Source organism: Cyprinus carpio, chromosome A8 (genome assembly GCF_018340385.1).
Source record: "Cyprinus carpio isolate SPL01 chromosome A8, ASM1834038v1, whole genome shotgun sequence".
Lineage (NCBI taxonomy): Eukaryota > Metazoa > Chordata > Actinopteri > Cypriniformes > Cyprinidae > Cyprinus > Cyprinus carpio.
Window position 1 is genome coordinate 12,496,511 of NC_056579.1, and position 20,099 is coordinate 12,516,609.

Here is a 20,099-nt window from a genome sequence, read left to right on the forward strand (position 1 = left end):
TTAAAAAAAGACATTTTAATACATGCATAACATGTTTCAGCTGACTGATTAATGATGTTAAATTATGCTGTCATAACTTTTGAAAGGGAAAGCTAATTGCACAATAATGGACTGAGATGGTGCAGAAACCTGAGATTTTAATATACAGTGATAGGAACATGCTAATGCTAATGCTACGTCTTTGGGTTTTACTATTATCAGGTCTATCATACAGAAATGATAGGTTTCATGTGGACATTATAAAGCAAAATAACATGCAACAAAAAGGACCTGCAAAACATACAATAATCACACTGCACAGATTCTGTGGATTAAAAATACTTGTTTTACACCAGTTTAAAAATCATTTGCTTTGAGGACCAAATAAAATGTTAAAATCCAATTAAAAATAAATCAGCATTTTACCAGTACTAGGCTTCAATTTGGATAGATATGAGGAGGGAAAAAAACTGTATTTTCCAAAATTCAAGTATTATTTAAAATATTTTATCATCATTACAACATGCTCTTAAGTTGCAGAGTCTAACTTCCATGCTGATATGTAACAGAAGACAGTGACTAGTTATTACCTACAATACAAACATGATGAACATCTTATTAAGATTTTATAAAGACTTCATTAAGCCATGATGCTCTGTTGCATTATTGTCACTAAAGTTAACTTATTTACTCAAATCTTTGCTTCACTAAAATTTAATTTTAGCAAAAATGGTTAGAACTACTAAAGGTAACACACACACACACACACACATATATACATTATATATATATATATATATATATATATATATGAAATGCAGACTTTGCATGTTACAAAAGCTGTCACATACTGTACATACTAGCTTAACTAGTCCAAACTAATCCAGGAATACTTAAATTTCCATGCCTTCTCGGTTACTGACCACACAGCTGATGTTATAAATTTAAATATCGAACACATTGTGTAAAAACACATTAAAGTTTCCTATCCAAATATACAATAAGTATACAAAATGAAAGACGTACAATATTATGTTTTAACATTATTAATACTCTTTAAATTATAGCACTGCTGTTACCAAATAGTAAACGCATCCCTCTGACAAATACATATATTTACCTAAATACAAAATTTCAATAAAATCCTACTATATCTATTAATTCTTCACATGATCCCTTTGCGTTTCTCTGTCTTCTAATGTACAGTGTTTAATAAACACTGACGAACACAAGCATTTTTCATTGTGCTTTTCCAAACAGCCACATAAAGCAGTTTCCAAGAACAGTCACGCACTGTAACACAGCATTGATTCATGTTTAAAAAGTGCTATACACCAGCGACGAGCAGACATTATTGTATTTTTTCCTGCAGTGAAATCTTGTAATTTGTATGCAGGCCTACGTTTGTTTCCCCTGTTATCCTTAAAATGCGCCGTTAATGGAACTTCACAAAATTGTGTTGTTCAACAGAATCAAACTTATTTTAAACAATGACAGAGAAGAATTACGATTTTGAAACTGGTCCATGTAGGCTGGAATGATTTCAGTACTTTCACAATACCTGATTGAGTTAGAGATTCGCAACAGCTCTCTGAGGGCACCACCTCCCAAGACACAGTGCAGACACACTCATGCAAAGCTACAGTAATTGCACATAATCACCACATATCTGAACTTAACGTCACCACCCTACTTGCTGACGCAAGATTGCAGTCAGAGGCGAAAGGAAGAGATAAAACAGCCTTTTACAGCTAGATTTAGCTGTTCACATGCCAGTCCAGATCCATTAGGAGACCAAACAATATAGCAATGTGGGCAGACACTGCTAGTCAAGATTAGCATCGTTAGCATTAGCAATTTTCTCAGCTGCCAGAGCAGGAGACAAAGGTTGCCAGACGGTTCTCATTCCTTGTCGTGTTGACCTCAGCCTGACCTCTCTGGATGAGGCTGGCCGGGAGTTGAGATGTGCTGAGGCATGGTCTCAAAATGATAAGCCAGTCTTGATATCTCCCAGCATCTAGAAGGCCTGAGAGAAGGATGTCTCCTCATTCAAAGATCTCCATCAGAGGGGGGTAAACACAACCTGAAGAGCCTGTGATGAGGATTAAAAAAGGGTTTGGTTACTGTAGAAGTTTCATTCAACTCCGAAGCCAAACCGCCAGGAATAATAACTTTCTATTTTTAATGTCAGTGAGGTCTTTAAATAGCAAAAGTCAGTGATACCTGGGAGCACAAGGTGGCATCTGGTCCATCACTCGGAGATTTTTGGCCGAAATCTCCACTCTGGTGCCCTATGAATATAGACAGTTATTATTGCCTTTTTGAATACTGTCAGAATAGCTCAAACGTCAGTATTCATATTCCAAAACATGTTAAAGAGTTTCATCAGAACATTTAGTTCCGACTTTGTCTGTTTCTGATAATACAATACTAGTTTGTTCCTCAAATTACCAACAACTCTTTTATCATTTAGCCTACATGCCCACACATATTTATTGATATATTCAAGCATATGTCAAGCACTGAAGGTGTGTAGGCACGTATTGTATCTGTTAAGGTTTCTTATTATTATTCGACTTCTCACATAATATGGCGGCCTATAGAACCGCATGCTTAAAGTGTTCAATTTGACAGTAGGTATTTACTACCAACCACATGACTGATTTTGTAAGTTTTAATGACATAAGGTGAGCAGAGAGATACGGGTCATATGCTGTACCTGCTTACGCATGATGTCCATGGTCTGCATTAGGCAACGGGGCATGAGGCTGTGGTTTCTGGCTAGAGTAATGGCCTGCTCCAATGACACAGTCAGAGTACACCTACACAGAACAAAAACCTTAGTCAAGAGGCAGTTTAGACAATCTGTTATAGATTTACCTCAGTGTAGCAGTAACCTAGGATACAAATCACCTGGATTAGATGCACATTTGAGCTAGAAATAAATGAAAGTCAAAATAAAATATAGTTTACAGTAGAAACATGACTGTGGCTCCACTTCAGTAGTAAGAGGCTTAAAGATAAGAAGCGTGTGTTTTGAGCTGTCACTCAATAAAACTTTATTCCCATCTGTGGATTCATGCTTGACTACTGGACCTAGAGCAACATGAACACAACATTTCATTGCAGATACCTCTGCATCCCAGTGGCACACATGGTGATGTGACAGGCTCCCAGCCGGTTGCAGAGTTCGGAGGACACCACAAGAACACTGACTCCAGAGGGCTGACCCGCAGAGCTGGGTTTTACATTTATATACGACTGCATGAGCCGACAGAGGTCATCCAAGGTGTTAAGCGGCCGAAGGAGCTGGAGATTAAAATATAAAATAAAAACATTTCTATGTATTGAGTTCTTTTCATTTTGATTGTGGCCTGATCAGGAATCCCAGTGCCGAAACACACACAAGTTTGGAGTTTGTTAGAGTTTATCAGGAAGTTTATTCATTTGGTTTTTAAAAGAAGTCTCTTATGATCACAAATGATGCATTTATTTGTTCAAAATAGATTTAAAACCAAAATATTGTGAAATATTGTTACAATTTATTTTTTAATATATTTAAAATGTTTTCTATTTTAAGTGTCACATGATCCTTCAGAAATCATTCTAATATGCTATATTTATTTTTATTATTATTTTTGAACAATATCAATGTTGACATTTTTTGTGGAAACTGTTATAATTTTTTTTATAATTCTCTTATCAATAGAAATCTCAAAAGAATAGAACTTATTTAAAATAGATTTTTTTTTGTTACTTTGTAAATGTCTTTACTTTCACTATTGATCAATTTAATACATCCTTGCTGAAAAAAATAAAATAAAAATCACTTTCTGACCAAACAGTTGAACGGTGGTATATAGGGATATTACCTGGTCTATTTTCATTGCAGTGGAATTTGAATCTGAATTTGATTTCTCCAGATAAAAAGCCCTGAAAAATCAAAGATATTATATAAAAAATTATCACGTTTTGCCATTCAAACCTTCAATACATAAATTAAATGTCTAACATACATTTTTTAAAGTTAACTTTTAAAACGGTTTAATTGAAATTAGTTTAGCAGCAAAATTAAAAGCAATCAAAACTTTAAGAAAAGGTCACTCTGTATGATATCCACATGCCCCTAAAGAGTATCTGTACCTGAGTTTGCGGTAATAAGCTTTGACCTTCTCCAGTGACAGAGCATTTGTTTGCTGCTGAAACTCTTCCATGGCAACAAAATCCTGAGACAACACACCCTCTGGCTTCTCCAGCCCTGATAAAGATCAAGAACATACAGATGAATGTCATGCTTTGCCCAGTGCTGTAGTGCTCGCCACATACCACTAGATGGCGACCAAAACTCATCAATGAAACCGAGTGGCTTTAACTAGCTCTAACTAATTCTGTGCTGATGCACATCCAACACTCTCGCTGTCCACTGTAACATCTGAGTAAGCATGGCCCTATCTATCTATCCATCCATCCATCCATCCATCCATCCATCCATCCATCCATCTATCTATCTATCTATAAACTAAAAAAAAAAAAAAAAAATACAAAAACACAATAAAAACAGCAAATAAATAAAGGACACTTCTCTTGAATGATTTATTCTCATCACATTGCATTATGGGAAATCCTGAAAAGAAGAATGCCTGGCATCTTAAGAGGCAGCATAATTAAGAAGGCAAGCTTTTTGAACAGCATATAGTGCCTTAAAATATAACCTCTGTAGGCAGCTCACAAAGTTTTAGAACCGTAAAAATTAAACACTTTTAGAATGGAAATAGTCATTTATCTCATTCCTTTTGTCTGCTCCCACCTCTAGTAAAAAGGACGGATTGAAGCTTCAAAGAGCCTCCGTTCTTCAGTCTTGTTGGCAGCTCATTGAAATGACAGCTGTCCAAGAACATTGTCACCCTAATGGTCTGCCGACTGCCTTCCACCTGGTAATGCACAGATGTGTCTGAAAAAAAGCGCATTAAAGGATGCATGAGTCACAGTGAGAGAGTATTTAAAATTCTATGCAATTTCAATCTTTTTCCTTCACACAAGTTCATTTAAGAAAATTCTGCACCCGTACATACTGTATACAGTATCCTTTTTAAGGTTTGAGGTCACACTGAGAACTTTATCAGGTTAATTGGGTTGTAATTAGCCTGATGTGATGAGTAACGACAGAAACCTCACAGATGTGTGAAACAGGGAAAAAAGCCAAGATGTTCACATTTGTACAACAGAGAAAACACCTTTGTGGCAGGAACAAACCACAGAGCAGAACTTCCTCCCTCAGATTTAGTCAAACCAAAACAGAAGACGTCAGATAAAGCTGTTCTCCTATCACGACTAAATGTGCTGACATTCCTGAAGAGGACATCTGGAGGGTCTGTGTATGTTTGTGAGAAGAGGGAGGGGGTGCTGCTATATAAGGATGAGAGTTTTGGCTTTGACTTTTTAGTGGAATCACACAGCTTTATCAGAGAAAGGGAGTAACTATTTATAAACGGAAGGAATCTGTGGTCATTGTTGCTGGTGGTTTACAGAATGTATTTTAAGCCATTAATTTACTCAGCATACATGTGTCTTAAATATTTATGCCATTTTTAACTTGTTAATAATCTTGAATGCCAAATAACAAAGCTAGCCTTTAACTGTATTTACAGTAATCAGTCACATTCCTGGTACCAGGGTTATTAACTAAAAATAAAACTATAAAAACGTTTGTGTTAATAGAAATAAAGCTGAAATAAAATACAAATATTAGATGAAAACTTAAACTAAACCAAAATGTTGAAAATGTCTGTTGGAATGGCAACTAACTGGAAATAAAAACTAAAAGTTAAGTTAAAACTGAAATTAAAACTGAAATAAAACTTAAACAATAAACTAATAAAAATGACAAAAGCACATTACAAAATGACTAAAACTTAAACTAAAATGAAAACTGAAAATAAAAAATAAAAGATACTTAAAAAATATTAATAAACTAAATATTCATAAATAAAATAACATGTTTTTATATATATATATATATATATATATATATATATATATGATATATATATATATATATATATATATATATATATATATATATATATATATTTTTTTTTTTTTTTTTTTGGCACTATGATTGGCAATCTATTACTGAAGGTGTTAATATATGTGGTGTAGTGTCATACTTGGGACGAGGCACTCGTTCTCCAGTGGGCGGAACAGCACAGTGACTTTCTCCAGATCCTGCAGTGCTGCTTTTGTATCTTCAAGCATGATTCGCTCTTCTCTCTGTTAAAGGAAAGGCCAAAACAATCAAGATCATCATGCTGAGAGTATATGACTGAAACAATACTGCACACATTCAGGAAAAGGCAGGCTATAATGGCATTGGTTCTGTATTTAGTCCTTATTTAGTCTCTAGATTCCATTCTATCATGCTTGTGTATGTTAGTAGAACGCACTGAGACACTGTTGGATGACTGTCACTGAATCAGCTATGTGAAGATGTAACTTCTGGTAATGTCTCACCACATGTGGAGAGAGTGCTGACTGGAAGTTAAAGAGCACTCCGATGGCGGCGATCTGCTCAAGCCATTTACGGCTGACCTCTTTACTGTCCTCCTCATACTCTCCATTATTGTTGAAACGCAGGTTCAGCGCGTTCACAAGTTGCTCCGCCAGTGCACACAGTGCCCCTACCAAAGACTGGCAGAATATGACATCCCGCCGCAACTGGAGTTTTGTGTCTGTGACAGAAGAGTAGAAAAGAATTAATGTAAACATGTAAATGTAACATTTATTCATTATGCATGGAAAACATCTGATCATTTTTCACTTGGTGTTTGTATCGTATTTATAATAAAATATTTATAAATATTATTGTATATTCATATTCAGTTCATCTGGTGAAGAGAATTGGGGATTGGCAAGATGTTTTAATATTTTTGAAAGAAGCCTCTTGTGCTAATCAAGGCTGAATTATTGGAAATCATTTTGTTTAAAAATACAGTACAAACAGCAATACTGTGAAACATTATTACAATTATTAATTTAATTTAAAATGTAATTTATTCCTGATGGCAGCTGTATTTTCAGCAGCCATTACTCTAGGCTTCAGTGTCACATGATCAGAAATCATTCAGCAATCATTCTAATATGCTGATTTGCTGCTCAAGTAACATTTTTTTTTATTATTAATGCTGAAAACAGGAAATCATGAAACATTTATTTCAGTATTCTTTGATAATTGGAAAGATTATAAAACATTTATTTTTAATATAAATCTTTCTTAAATTATGAATTTCTTTCTACTGTAACTTCTGGTCATTTTTAATCAATTTCATTTTTAAAATAAATGTTTTAATTGCTTTAAAAAAATCTTATTGACCCCAAGCTTTTGAACAGTAGTATGCACTGTACAGGTTTATAACACTATGGGTTCTCTATTAATATATTTTATTTAATTAATCAAACTGATTACATAAAATTAATAGTTATAAGTCATTATTAACTGCATATATCAATATTTGTTGAGAAAACACTCCAAATGATGATGATGATGATAGTTCAAAGACCTTTGAAATTTATGTATGGGTCAGAAGCCATTACATTACAGTTTTAACTGCCATTTTATAGATTTTAATTGTTCTAATTTAATGTTTAATTTGCAGATGTCGCTAATAATGATTAATTTACAGTTCACAGATCAGCATATATATATCCCAAAGAGCGGTCTGAGGGGAATCCTGAATATCCTAAAACAGTTCCCAACAGCAGATGGTGGCTCTCACAGCAGCACTGGGTGGGAACAGGGATTGGAGCTGCTGTCTGTGTGGAGCAGTAGGGATAAGAGCTCTAGATCAGGTTCCAAAGCAAACGCTCAACAGCTTCCATATGTTTCCTACCACAGACCCCACGGGAAAAATTCACTCTCTCCGTTCTCTCACTTTATCTGTGTCTACTGCTCACTCAGAAGCTCACAAACAGACACACCCCACTGCAACTTGACTGCACGCACACAAACTGTACACACTCCCTGCTACAGAATTCAAATAAAACACACCCTATCACAGCACATAGAGGTGTCTGTAAATACAGCACAATCCAGAACAGTAGTAGGGAAGATAAATCACACACACTGCATTTGCATTTCTGAAGTCTCACACAGATGATGATGCAAGTGCATGACCATGTAAACATTCTGGGTTGACTTTCAATAGCTATTTGAAATTATCTACAATGGTCAAGTTCAACAAGGGAAAGGTTCAAATCTAGGAGTGTCTTACCAGTGCATTTAAGCAATGCCAACAAGAGCTGACTCCTTCCATCTGCAACACAGTTACAAACAGACATGAATACAACCAAATGCACAACAATACAGGAAAATATAGCTGTATTGCAAGTCTTGGGAAACTTTAACATGAACAAGAAACAGTTTCTATGACAGACACATGATGCCTGTCTTTTGCAGTGTATGGCACATGACAAGGCGCTCTAAAAAAGTGAATCTCAAAATTTTTTAACTTTTAATCATTCACAAAACAGTTTAAGGATTTGGATTAGCTAGTATTGGTTTTTACCAATAATAATGGGGCAACTGCTCTTCCATAGTTTTTCTATGTTAACATGCTAGACGGTTTTCTAAAAGAGTGCCTCTCAAGTTAAAGTTTAACTTGAATACAAGTTTTGAGTTGATTTTGAAGGACTCCTAAAACACCAATGGTATCTTGACATACTCCATTGGTAGCATTTTTCAAATCAGTTATTTGCCATTATTACTGCAAATTTAATTACATGATTCGGCATTAAAATAATGTACGCTGATGATTTGTGCACAATATCACCAGTACTAAAAAAAAAAGTGCTAAAAAAGTAATTAGAGCTGTACTGATGTTGACTAAGTATTGATCAGGCTTGAACCCACCCTCTACAAAGCGATGAAGGCTGTTAATCAAAGATTTGACTGAAATGGGAAGGTTCCAAGGGTCCTCCTGGATGTTCTTGAGCAAGACATATCGCCAACGTGCAGTCCAGTCATCTAAAACACATAGGAGAAACTACTGTGGCACCCTTGCATGCAGAGGTAATAACGTACAGATGCAAACAGAAACATTCACACACCCCTACCCACCTATAATAGTCCCCCACACACTAACTGAGAACCCAAATACACACATCCCTCAAATGAGTTTCCAAACATAGCATGTAAATAAAGCACACAAGCACACCCCGACCGGGCGGTACCTGGCTGACTGTGGTCAGTGTGGAAATGCTTGGTTTCCTCGCAAGCTTTGCTCATGATAGGGCCCTTCAGGAGACTGTTGATAGAGTCAACCTGAGAATGACAAAGACACAGTTAAGCCTGTCACCACACACATCCTGCGCTAACTGAAGACCGGCTAACGCCCCTGCTAACATCAGGACTGCTGCTTTCAGTCTGTCCACATGTAACCTGTCTGCACTGGATAAAAGAGCTCATTGTTGGTTTCTAGGAAATTGAGAGGGGTCAAAATCCGGTGACCTCCAGAAGACGATAGATTTTGAGGTCAAAGAGCAGAGGTGCAGAGGTCAAAGAGTGCTCACTAGACATGATGGTAATGTGATAAACAATACTGTGGGAGTTAGAAAGGAACAAGAGAGGGAAACCAAGAGGGGATGTATTGATGAAGAATAAAAATAGTGGTGTCAGACAAAGGGCAACCATTACAAAGGGAATATCAAGTTAAAATTAGCAAAAGAGATTAAAAGTTTGATTTATGAGAGGGGAAATCAATCTACCTGATTGAAAAGGTGTTCCAGACATCCGTGAAGTTTATCCTGCTTGTCTAAAGGAATCTGCATATCACATGGCAACTCATCTCCTGGAAGACAAAATAAAAGTAGCAATTTCTTTTTAGTAGCTGTCCTGAATTTCAACATTGTAACCACATCTGACAGAGGACAGTTACCTGAGCCCATCTCATCACTGCCCAGGTAAGAACTGTTGCTCCGGACGCTGGTGTATGACAGCACGGAGTCCCGGTTACTGTTACATTCACTGTGAAAACACACAAATACAAAGGTTTTCATGTGATGAAAAGAATGCCTGCAGACACCAATTCCAATTTATCAATATATATAAAAAAAAAGGTGAGTAAATAATTGTACATTTTTGTTAAACTATCCCTTTAAGACAATTTTACACTGATTATAAGAGCTGAAGTCATTTCACAATGATTGAAACATCAACAAATTTCATCAACAATTAAACCTTCTATCTAATAATATCAACAAGTTTAGGTGGACACCTTTTTCGCAGCCTTGTAATGTTTATTCTGTTCCAGAAAAGCTTGAGAGGGAAAACAGACTGCCCAGACTACGCACTAGTAATAGAAAGAGTAGAAGTAGTTCCCCTTCCCCACCCCGCAATGAGAGGGGAGGCCAAATTTAGTGCCGAGAATGGAAGCAGATCAAGCTTATGACCAGCAGGTTGCAACACTCCCAGAAATTGAGAGAGAAAAAAAAATAATTCCATTCCCTTGTATTTTACCATTCAACCTCCTGAACCCTTGAAAGTTCATGTTCCCTAAAAGCCAGCCCTCTTCTCACGACAACAAGAACAGGCGGCCTAACCTACATCCAACAAACAAATCCAGTTACTTACTGTAAAAGCCTAAATAGAGGAAAAAACGTTTCAATCTATAATTCATGATGGCTGCAGCTCTCCATGAGCTCACCCTACTGTATCACAAAGTAGCAGGATTTTAAAGCGGAACGCCACATAATGATAGAGGGTGCAAAAGCAGGCATCCGTTTATCCCGACAGAAGCATAAAATCCACCCGGCTGTGGTCAGCCTCAGGTTTGCCCTGCTCCGTCAGGTCTAGATCACAACCAAACAAACTTTGCTCCATATAATGATGACCTAACAACAACAGTGACTGAATGTATTCTTAAGCGGTTAAAGAGGGCGTCTGGGTTGCTGTGGCACAACAGGTTCTTTGTAAGTGATGTTTATCGTCTCCCTGCGTGTCTGTTTTAGCAACATCTGTTTGACAGGAGGAGCAGACAGGAGCCCAGAAGCCACGTCTCGCTCGCTCTCTCTGCTGGAATTTTAAATCATTTTTAATACATGTAATTTCCCAGAAAACAAAATGTTATTACGAGTCATTATGAAGCTCTCAAGACAGATCATACTGGTGATTTTATTATTATGATACCATGGGATCAGGACATGTTGCAGGTTGGACTTGAGCATGTATTAATCATTTAAGAACCCAGGCTCCAACATGTTTCATGAATATTATCTCACAAACTCACCTGTAGGAGTCTCTGTAGCTCATGGTGTCGTGTCCAGAGTCCTCCTGATCATCTTCGTTGACTTTGAAGCACACTCTCTTGTTCCCGCCATGCTCTACCTTGTCTTGGTCTGTCTCCTCCTGTGTGGGGGAGGTTGGGGGGGCACTCTCAAACGAGGGTGGCTCTGAGCCCTGCGGCTGGGTCGGTCCAGTTATCGATGACAGAAGTCTAAGGTGAAACATATTTAGAGAGGTTTGGAAACAGATCGACATGAACTGTTCTACTGAATTATAAGAGTGTTTTGATATTGAACCTGTGCAAGTTACGAGTTGATTTGCCCACTTATGATTAGTGTTACCTGCAGCTAGAGCAGATCAACAGATAAAAATTATTTTTGAAAATAAGGGACCATTATCAGATGATTTCTTTTTATCGTAATTAAAATTTTGATCATAAATTTGAGCAATGTCTAAAATATATTTAATATTATATGCACTAAATTTCATTTTTCAATTTTTCAAAGAAATTTATACTTTTATTCAGCAACGACAGATTAAATTGAGTAAAGACCTTTACATTGTTACAAAAGAATTCAACTTAACTCTATTCATCAAAGAATCCTGAAAATTCAGCTTTGACATCACAGGAATACATTTTATTTTGCAATAATATTTATCTATATTTATGTTTTTACTCTATTTTCTATCATTGCTGGATAAATTAGTGAGACAAAACTAGTGAGAGTGTGAAATGTGTTTTAAGAGAGCCTATTTTAAGGGTATTTTAAGACAATAAGGACAAAAATGTCTCTAGTTGAAGAAACACCCTTTTATTTGACTACTCAGAAAGGCACTGGGAACGAGACAGGGGAATGGGACTGGGAAATGACTCCATTTCACTGACAATTAAATTCTACATCAGCACATGCTAGCCACTGAATAACAAACATTCGTTCCTCCTGAGAGGCTGTTGAAATGTCTCCACTGCAGTCATTTGTTATGGCTTTAGTCTTGCATTTTTTTCTGTCTAAGCCATAAATACTATTAGATTTAGAGTCCTGCATCCCAATGGACCCCGACTTTTTTATGTCCCTCGGGCCGGACTTCGGGCTAATTTTCACGTCATAGTTCAGATCCGGGCCGGGCCTCGGGCCTGTTTTAGGCTTCTACTTATTTTTAGATTTTAGACATTCATCAATTAGTGATGAAAAAAAATAAATTGCCTCGCTGGTGGAAACAACACGAGATGGCTCAAAGAGGAGGCTACTAAAACCTTATCTGAGCTTTTTTTTTTTTGGAAAGTTGTAGTAATTTATTTTATTTTTTTTACCAAATGTGCAGTTACATTTCAATGACTTTTTCACAATCTAAAAGGAACAATGTTGTAGATTATTAAATATCTTTTTTGATACTTTTTTTGGTTAATTTTCAGTTTATCAGTTTTTTAAATTAATTTTTAATAGCTCACTATTGTTATTTTGAACACTGTTAAACTACTTCACCACTTACACATCTATCTGGGCCACGTATTGCTTCATCTCTCGCACTAATATGTCCAGGCGGTTATAGAGGCAGATGTAATTGTCCTGGCTCTCCATGTCTTCCTGTTTGAGGAGGAAGCTGAGACCTCCTTCTTCATGCTTCCTGCCGTCCTCTGTGCTCCCTTCACCCTCCTCCGTCTCTTCATCTAAACTCAGGCAACTCCAGGAGGGGGCCGCCATGCTGGTTACACAATGCACGGCGTGGGACATGGGATTCAGATTGACTGCAGAAAGAAAATAAGTGACATTAATCAATAAGTTAAAAAAAAGAGTCACTTTTCTTGATTCAACCAGCATCCTGGATTTTTTCTTTTGTCATAGAGTTTGCAATCTGGGAAATATAACTGATGCCCCCTTACAATTTGGCCTAAAGAAGACATCTTAGAAGACATAGTTATGGTACTCAAGACTTTGCAACAGCCGTCATGCTGGGTGCATGCCTTAAAATGCTGTCTAGGGATGCAGTATTCTACGTTTGGAGTTTGTGTGACTCAATAAAACAGAAGAACTGAATGGTTGAAAAGCAGTGAGGCATACTCTTGCATGTGGTAAAGCCATGGACCATGAGGCTTTAGGTCGCAGAGAAGTGTACCGGAGGAATTTTAAACATCTCTGACCGTGAGACAACTGCAGAGCAGATGTGTAGCAGAGACTTAAAAATAAAAAGCTCTCGTGCTGAGGAGCAGAAGAAACAAAGCATTTCGTGGTTCTTTTCCGAGCCACACGTGGCGGCTAGACAGAAAGTTGGACCGCAGCAATCTGAAGCCAAAAATTAAATCCAGACGCTTTACCTCTTTAAGTTCTAGGGGATGCCCTGTTGAATTTTAAAATTCAGCTAAATATTATAAGTCTTGAAATTTTTTCAAGTGGCTTGAATTTGAAAATCAGCATGGCTTGAAAATCAACTAAATCCAGAAAAAAAAAGTTTATTAATTTATAGATGTAAAGCAGTTTCATTAAAGTTGTATCACCTACTGGTATTGTTGCTAATATCTATAAATAAATATATTATATTTATTATAAATATAATATATTATAAATAAAAATAAAATTAATAATAAAATGACATGAAAATTGCTATAAATAAATTTGATCATTTTTTTTCCAAGAAAATTATACACAAATCTGAACAACTGCTCCAACCAGGCCAGCAGAAACAGAAATCTCTATTGTTTAGCTCTGGTGTGTTATCTGATGATAAAGCTAATGTTTATGTTCTTAAATACAGCATCAGGCCTCATGAACAAAAAATCAAACAGTCATAATAAGAGAGAGATGCAGGCGTTAGGCTGCAGGGAGTGGCTGACTTTAGACCTATGGGACAATGGAGGATGACATCACTAAAAGCTACTTATTATGGTCTAATGGTGTCTTAATGGAGGTCTGATGGAGGTGCTTTAAAAGGTTCTCGATCGCTTTGGGAATAGCAGGCCATGATTTTTACAAGACCTAGGAGGTTTTCACCATAAAGCTTAATTACTATTTTACAACTTTCAATAATTGTAAAATGGAGATTTGGTGCAACTGAGCCAATGAGCTGAATCCACACTGATTGAGTGATTTTAACATAGTAGTATTTAATCAAAGTCATTTCTTGGACTTAAACATTATATATTCTCTAAAACGTATTTTATTGAGCTTTTATGAGAAACAGAAATATAAAAATGTACTATAGAAGAATATCTAACATGTAAATATTATATTTAAATATAATATAATATTTAGTAATAAATCCCTTCAGTTCTAACTGGTAACATAACTATGTGTACCTTGATCAGGATCAAGACCAAAGAAGGAGTTCTTGCGTCCGAAGCGGATGCTGAAAGTTCGGCCTGCTGAGGTGGTGTTCTTGGGGCAGGACACCTGCATCAGGTTCAGATGACAGTTGGTGGGGACGAAGTCCATGCAGCCCAGAACATGAGGTTTAGTGCTCGCCTGCTTAAACATGGGCCAGGCCTTTGTCTGCAATTCCTCCACAAACTGATAGGAAAGGAATTTTAAAGCACTATGAGACAGCATTTGCATAGTTTTTTTCAATGCCTTTTATTCCATTTCTAAATATCAATTACATAAAAAAAAAAGAAAGGACATTCATGTCTCAAAACGTGATATTGTCCAATATGAGGTGCACTGGGGAATATGACAAAATGATAAAGTAGTAACAGCAAGACAGATGTCACACCTGTTTGTAGCTGCAAATGCGTTTTTCTATGCTCTCCAGCTTGGTGTCACAGATGTTTCGAAACTCAAACTGTGGCATGGTCACCACCTTCTCATTCTGAGCCATTAGCTGCCGGCAGCTCTTTATTAACAGACTGTCGTCCTTCACAAAGGCCTCCAGTATCTGAGAGCATTCAAAATACACACAAGAACATTTGATAGGTTAGAAAAACAACTTCTTTTAGGACTTGTTTACACTAGTGCATTTTCGGTTTAAAATGAAAAGGATCCTCGTCTTCACTTGCGTTTTCACTGTGTTTCAGAAACGTTCTCCGTCCACACTACACAACCGAAAACGCATGTCACATGACCATTCATGCAGGTATGATTTTATTGTTTGCAAGGTTTTATTGTTTGCATTTTCGAGGGTCTAAAATGCTGGAGTAGTGTAAACAACAGGCGTAAACATAGTAACCATAGCCTTAAATGTCCATCTTGAAATCTAATATATACAGTATAAGCAGAAGCACAATTATGGGTCATCAGAAACAAAATTCAGTAATTATGCATTTATCGTTTAACCGTGGTCTGACCTTTGCAGCAAGGATGAAGCAGCCCTTGGGTTCCACCATCTTCTCCAGCACACAGTGTTTGATTCCTGCTGTGCTGACGTACTCGTACACAACCCCATGTTCCACATGAACATTATCCACATTCAGACTGACTGAAGGAACATCGTCAGTGATGGACAACTGTTCCAGCCTTCTTACAGAGCCTAGAAATGCCAAAGAACACACAAGTATAAAGAATCCAACATGAACACAGATAAAGTTTACAGGACCATTTTTCATTGCATTACATTACAATGACATTAAAAAGATCAATTATCTTCATTGTGCAGTTTTACTTTTAATTTCAATTTAGATTTATTTTAAATTGTTTATAAATAGTTACATATATAATCTTTTGCAATATTATAAGTGCCCTTTTTAGTGATTCTTTTACACAGAAAACACTAATAGTCAAATCAGGTTCGAGAGATTAATCTGTTTCACAATTAATTTGAATTCACTCAAGAGATCAATGACGTCAATGATTCGCCATTGGTCACAGCTTGCATTCACAAATGCATATGACACTGGATCTACAGTTCAGCACATTGCGCACATCCCTGGAAAAACTCTCCAACAGAGTGTTTGACAAAAACTGATCAAGAAAATAGAAAAAAGTCGGCACACTTGGGCTCTGAAGATACAAAAATGTAATAACAGACTATCACATAGGTGACGTCTCGAGCATGCAGGCTCTTCATAAGACAGTTTTACTGGATCTACAGTTCCCATGGCTTTTGTATTCCGTTAACGACAATACATTTTTTGGGCACACCTGTCACACTAAGTCATTTGTGAATATACAGACACATACACTACCTGTTCCATTAGTGCAGCTATCCTCTGAATCTGAGCCATTCTCACACCCCCTGAAAGACATCTGTTCCACATCCTCATACACACGGTATGCCCACTGACCACAGCTCTGCGGCAGAAGAAAAAAACAATATCACAATGGGAGGAAACAGTTACTGTATAGAGTGTCAGAAGCAAGTAACCTCTGGGATCACCACTTGTGGGCCACATAGACTATAAAAAGAACACATAATGCAGTGTTAAACACAATGCAGTGTTGATTCTCACAAGGTCTTGCTGCTCCAGGACAGGCTGATGGCCACTAAAGTGCTCGAGGACTTCCTGGTAGCTGCTCTGGTTCATGTTGTTGCCGTTGACTTTAAGCACACACTGACCAGGCTGAAGACCCGCTGCTGCTGCCTCAGAGCCTGAATACACACAAAAATGATGCCTATGATGTACAATGACCTAAACCAAACTAATTAAAGAAGTCAAATAGATGATTTTGAAGTCAGAAGGTTGTAAATGTTACATGTAGGCAAATCCAAACCAGTCTACAAACTTTCTAATCCAAATGTATATGATGTCATGTTAGCGTCGATTATGCATTATTTTGTATTTGTACAGAACAACTTAGCTATGTTGTGTTTTAATTATATTTTATTTGTTTTTTTTGGGGGTTTTTGAACGATTTTGTTGTTTATTTCTTTTTTTTTTATATATTTTTTGTTGATGGTTGTTTATTGTTGGTGGAGTTTGTTTATTTTATTAAAAATTGTTCTTTCAAACTATATGGCCTTTTATTTTAATTATTTTTATAATGGAAGGTTATTTTGTGAGGTTTTTTGTTGTATGTTGTTGTTATATGAAACTCCTGTTTGGAACCTTTATTTTTAAAGAGCTTATCTTTTTACATGTATTCCCATATACCTGTCATAATATATCAGCACAATGAAACAAGATAGATCATAAATTTATGCTCATAATGATAGCATGAGACAAAAAAAAACAAAAACAAAAAACACTGATCTTGAGTGCTAAATAAAGAAAACCGTTTGATCTAGAGATTTTAAATTTGACGTTCCAACGAGTTACAGCAATGAAATTATTATTGTTTATTAACGGGACCATTACACATATTCTTACCTCTGCTTTGAATAGACCACTTATTCTGGAATTTAGACCCCCTGAATTCAGGTGCACTTGAAGTGATAAAAGCTCCCATAATGACACAACATGAATATCTACTTTTGTCTAAGTTCTGTGAAGATGAGCGAATGGCTTTGACTTCAAAAGGATCCTACAATAGAGTACGCTTTTTAAATCCAGAAACATGTGCAGGGATCCTGAGTTTGGGTTCAAATGCTGAGCTCCAGATGTTGATCACATGACCACAGCAGCCTGGTGTCACGAAATTGCTTTATTTGAATCTTTTTTATAGTACATTAACATCTGCCTGGCATGTTAGACAGAGGGAATACAATGCATTCCTTGATTCAGAATAACATGTGAATTTTTATGTTAAAAACAAAAACAAACAAAAAAAACGATTGGCTCTGGGTTTTGAGGGCATAATCACTTTGCAAATGACTGTGACAAGATGTGCATGTTTATTTTGATTGTCACAAACAATTAGAACTCACCTTTCTTCACTGCATGAACATAAGGTGGACAAGAACCGCAGAGAACAAAAGGAAGAGTGCCGTGAACATCTGGGATCTTCACAATCCTATCATATACACACACAAAGATATGAGATAAGCACAAAAGCTAGGCTCTTTTCTCCATTTTATTTAAGTAACATCACATGAGCAAGAGTGTTGTTGTACTAGATGTATTCTTTGCTACTTAGCAAAATATCTTTTTTCAAGAACATCATTGTTTGGGGCACATAAAGGAATAAAAAGAGCCAGCATGTTTAAACATTATTAATGAATACTCTTACAAAATAGTGTTCTGCAGTGTGCTGCTCACCTGCATGTAACTCTAATACCAGTAGTGTCATTTTACACTATACCTGGCTACATTTCACACATCTGTGTGTCTGCGCATAAGTATCTGATTTCTGCCGTGAACGTGGACTCACTCTTTGTTCTTGGTGGCCACCAGCAATCTAAGAGAGCGGCGTATACAGAAGGACTGGTTGATCATGGTCTCCACCTCAGAAAAGGCCCTCAGGAACACCAGGTCCTCATTAATGGAGTAGATCTTTCTACCCGGCTGAAGGCCTGCCATCTGCACCAAAGAAAAAACATGAAAACAAAAGGAAATAAATACCAAGAACCACAATCAATCAATCAAATCGGGTGTTACTCATAACAATTTTCTCTGATGTGCATTAGGATTGGGAGAGAGACATAGAGGGAGAGAGATGAGTGATATGTTAATGAGGATTAGAGGATTGACAGACAGAATTGAGAGAACCTCACACCTTTATGGCAAAAGAGCTTTATATATATATATATATATATATATATCTCTTAAAACCTTTATAAGATATAATCAGGACTTTCAGATTACCAAGCAGCACATTTGAAGGTGCTATTAAAAAATGTGTCATTGTAAGGAAGAAAGAAAGGAAAGAAAAGAGGAATGAGCAAACTAATGAAAGGCAGGAAGCAAGAAAGGAAAGAAAGGTTGAAGGGGGGGCAAGGAAGAAAGGAAAGTACAAGAATTGGAAGAGAAGAAAAGAAGGGCAAGGAAGGAAGGAAGGAAGGAAGGAAGGGAAGAAGGAATAAACAATGAATGGTAGGATAGAAGAAAGCAGAAATGAGGAAAGGAAGAAAGAAACGAAGGAAAGAAGGAATGAAGAGAGAAGAAGGAAAAAACTAACTAATGAAAGTCAGGATGAAAGAAGGAAAAAGGGGAGGAAGCAAGCAAGGAAGGAAAGAGGAAAAGCGTGAGGGAAGAAAAAAGGAATGGATAAGGAAAGCAAGGAAGGTAGGGAAGAAGAAGGGGATTTGGAAGGAAGGTATTGAAGTAGTGAATGTGGGGAAGGAAGGAAGAAAAGATAAAGAAGAAAAAGAAAGAAAAGAAAGAAAAGAAAGAAAGAAAGAAAGGAAAAAGAAAAAAGAAGAAAGAAAGAAAGAAAGAAAGAAAGAAAGAAAGAAAGAAAGAAAGAAAGAAAGAAAGAAAGAAAGAAAGAAAGAAAGAAAGAAAGAAAGAAAGAAAGAAAAGCCTTAAACACTTAAACACAAAGCTATAAGTAACAGGGAAAAAAAAACTATGAAAAACAAGAAAGAAGGAAAAGTTCTGAGGAAAGAGAAGGGGAAAAAAGTGTGAGGACTCTGTGGAGAATATGATGGGACATGCTTAATTGCTTCTCCGTGATCTCCAGAGAGCAGAGCTGTGAAGACAGAGGGAGTGGAATGAATTAAGCAAGCATGTTCAGGACCCGACGCATGATCTGTAAGTGTCAGGACATAAAGCACTTCCACTCATTCACTGGATTAATCACCATTACCATCACACCCTCATCTTCTGCAGACGCTCCTGTGAGCAGCAGTGTGACACTTTGATACTGACAAAAGGTGTCGTGTCAGGTCTAACAGGCACAGTGGGAATAAAATTTGTGGTGGTTTAGATCTTAACCATATTATCTACACATCTTCCACAAATATCTGGCAGAGCTGTAGAGAGCATAACCACAAAGAACCCTGTACACTGAAAATAATGCATTCAAATTGAGGAGGTCCTCCTTCAAATGACAGAGATAAAAAATCTAAAGAAGAATATAAGAAATCATATTTTGCATAA

The 20,099-nt window shown here is 36.7% G+C and overlaps 1 protein-coding gene across 1 annotated transcript in view; it reads right to left on the reverse strand.

Annotated features, from left to right (window-relative positions):
* Positions 1–20,099, reverse strand: part of LOC109080918 (phosphatidylinositol 3,4,5-trisphosphate-dependent Rac exchanger 1 protein-like) — a 65,883-nt gene continuing 45,784 nt past the window's right edge. The window contains exons 18-40 of the mRNA XM_042762286.1: positions 18,430–18,578; positions 17,987–18,072; positions 16,632–16,771; positions 16,368–16,473; positions 15,531–15,712; positions 14,960–15,121; positions 14,547–14,757; positions 12,746–13,001; positions 11,259–11,465; positions 9,909–9,997; positions 9,739–9,821; positions 9,205–9,295; positions 8,885–8,998; positions 8,247–8,288; positions 6,490–6,707; positions 6,147–6,249; positions 4,787–4,930; positions 4,123–4,237; positions 3,852–3,912; positions 3,113–3,288; positions 2,699–2,801; positions 2,203–2,270; positions 1–2,071 (exon numbers count right to left, since the gene is read on the reverse strand). Of these exons, the coding sequence (XP_042618220.1) occupies positions 2,029–2,071; positions 2,203–2,270; positions 2,699–2,801; positions 3,113–3,288; positions 3,852–3,912; positions 4,123–4,237; positions 4,787–4,930; positions 6,147–6,249; positions 6,490–6,707; positions 8,247–8,288; positions 8,885–8,998; positions 9,205–9,295; positions 9,739–9,821; positions 9,909–9,997; positions 11,259–11,465; positions 12,746–13,001; positions 14,547–14,757; positions 14,960–15,121; positions 15,531–15,712; positions 16,368–16,473; positions 16,632–16,771; positions 17,987–18,072; positions 18,430–18,578 (2,949 nt within the window). The 3' untranslated portion in view covers positions 1–2,028. The remainder of the gene's footprint in view (positions 2,072–2,202; positions 2,271–2,698; positions 2,802–3,112; positions 3,289–3,851; positions 3,913–4,122; positions 4,238–4,786; positions 4,931–6,146; positions 6,250–6,489; positions 6,708–8,246; positions 8,289–8,884; positions 8,999–9,204; positions 9,296–9,738; positions 9,822–9,908; positions 9,998–11,258; positions 11,466–12,745; positions 13,002–14,546; positions 14,758–14,959; positions 15,122–15,530; positions 15,713–16,367; positions 16,474–16,631; positions 16,772–17,986; positions 18,073–18,429; positions 18,579–20,099) is intronic.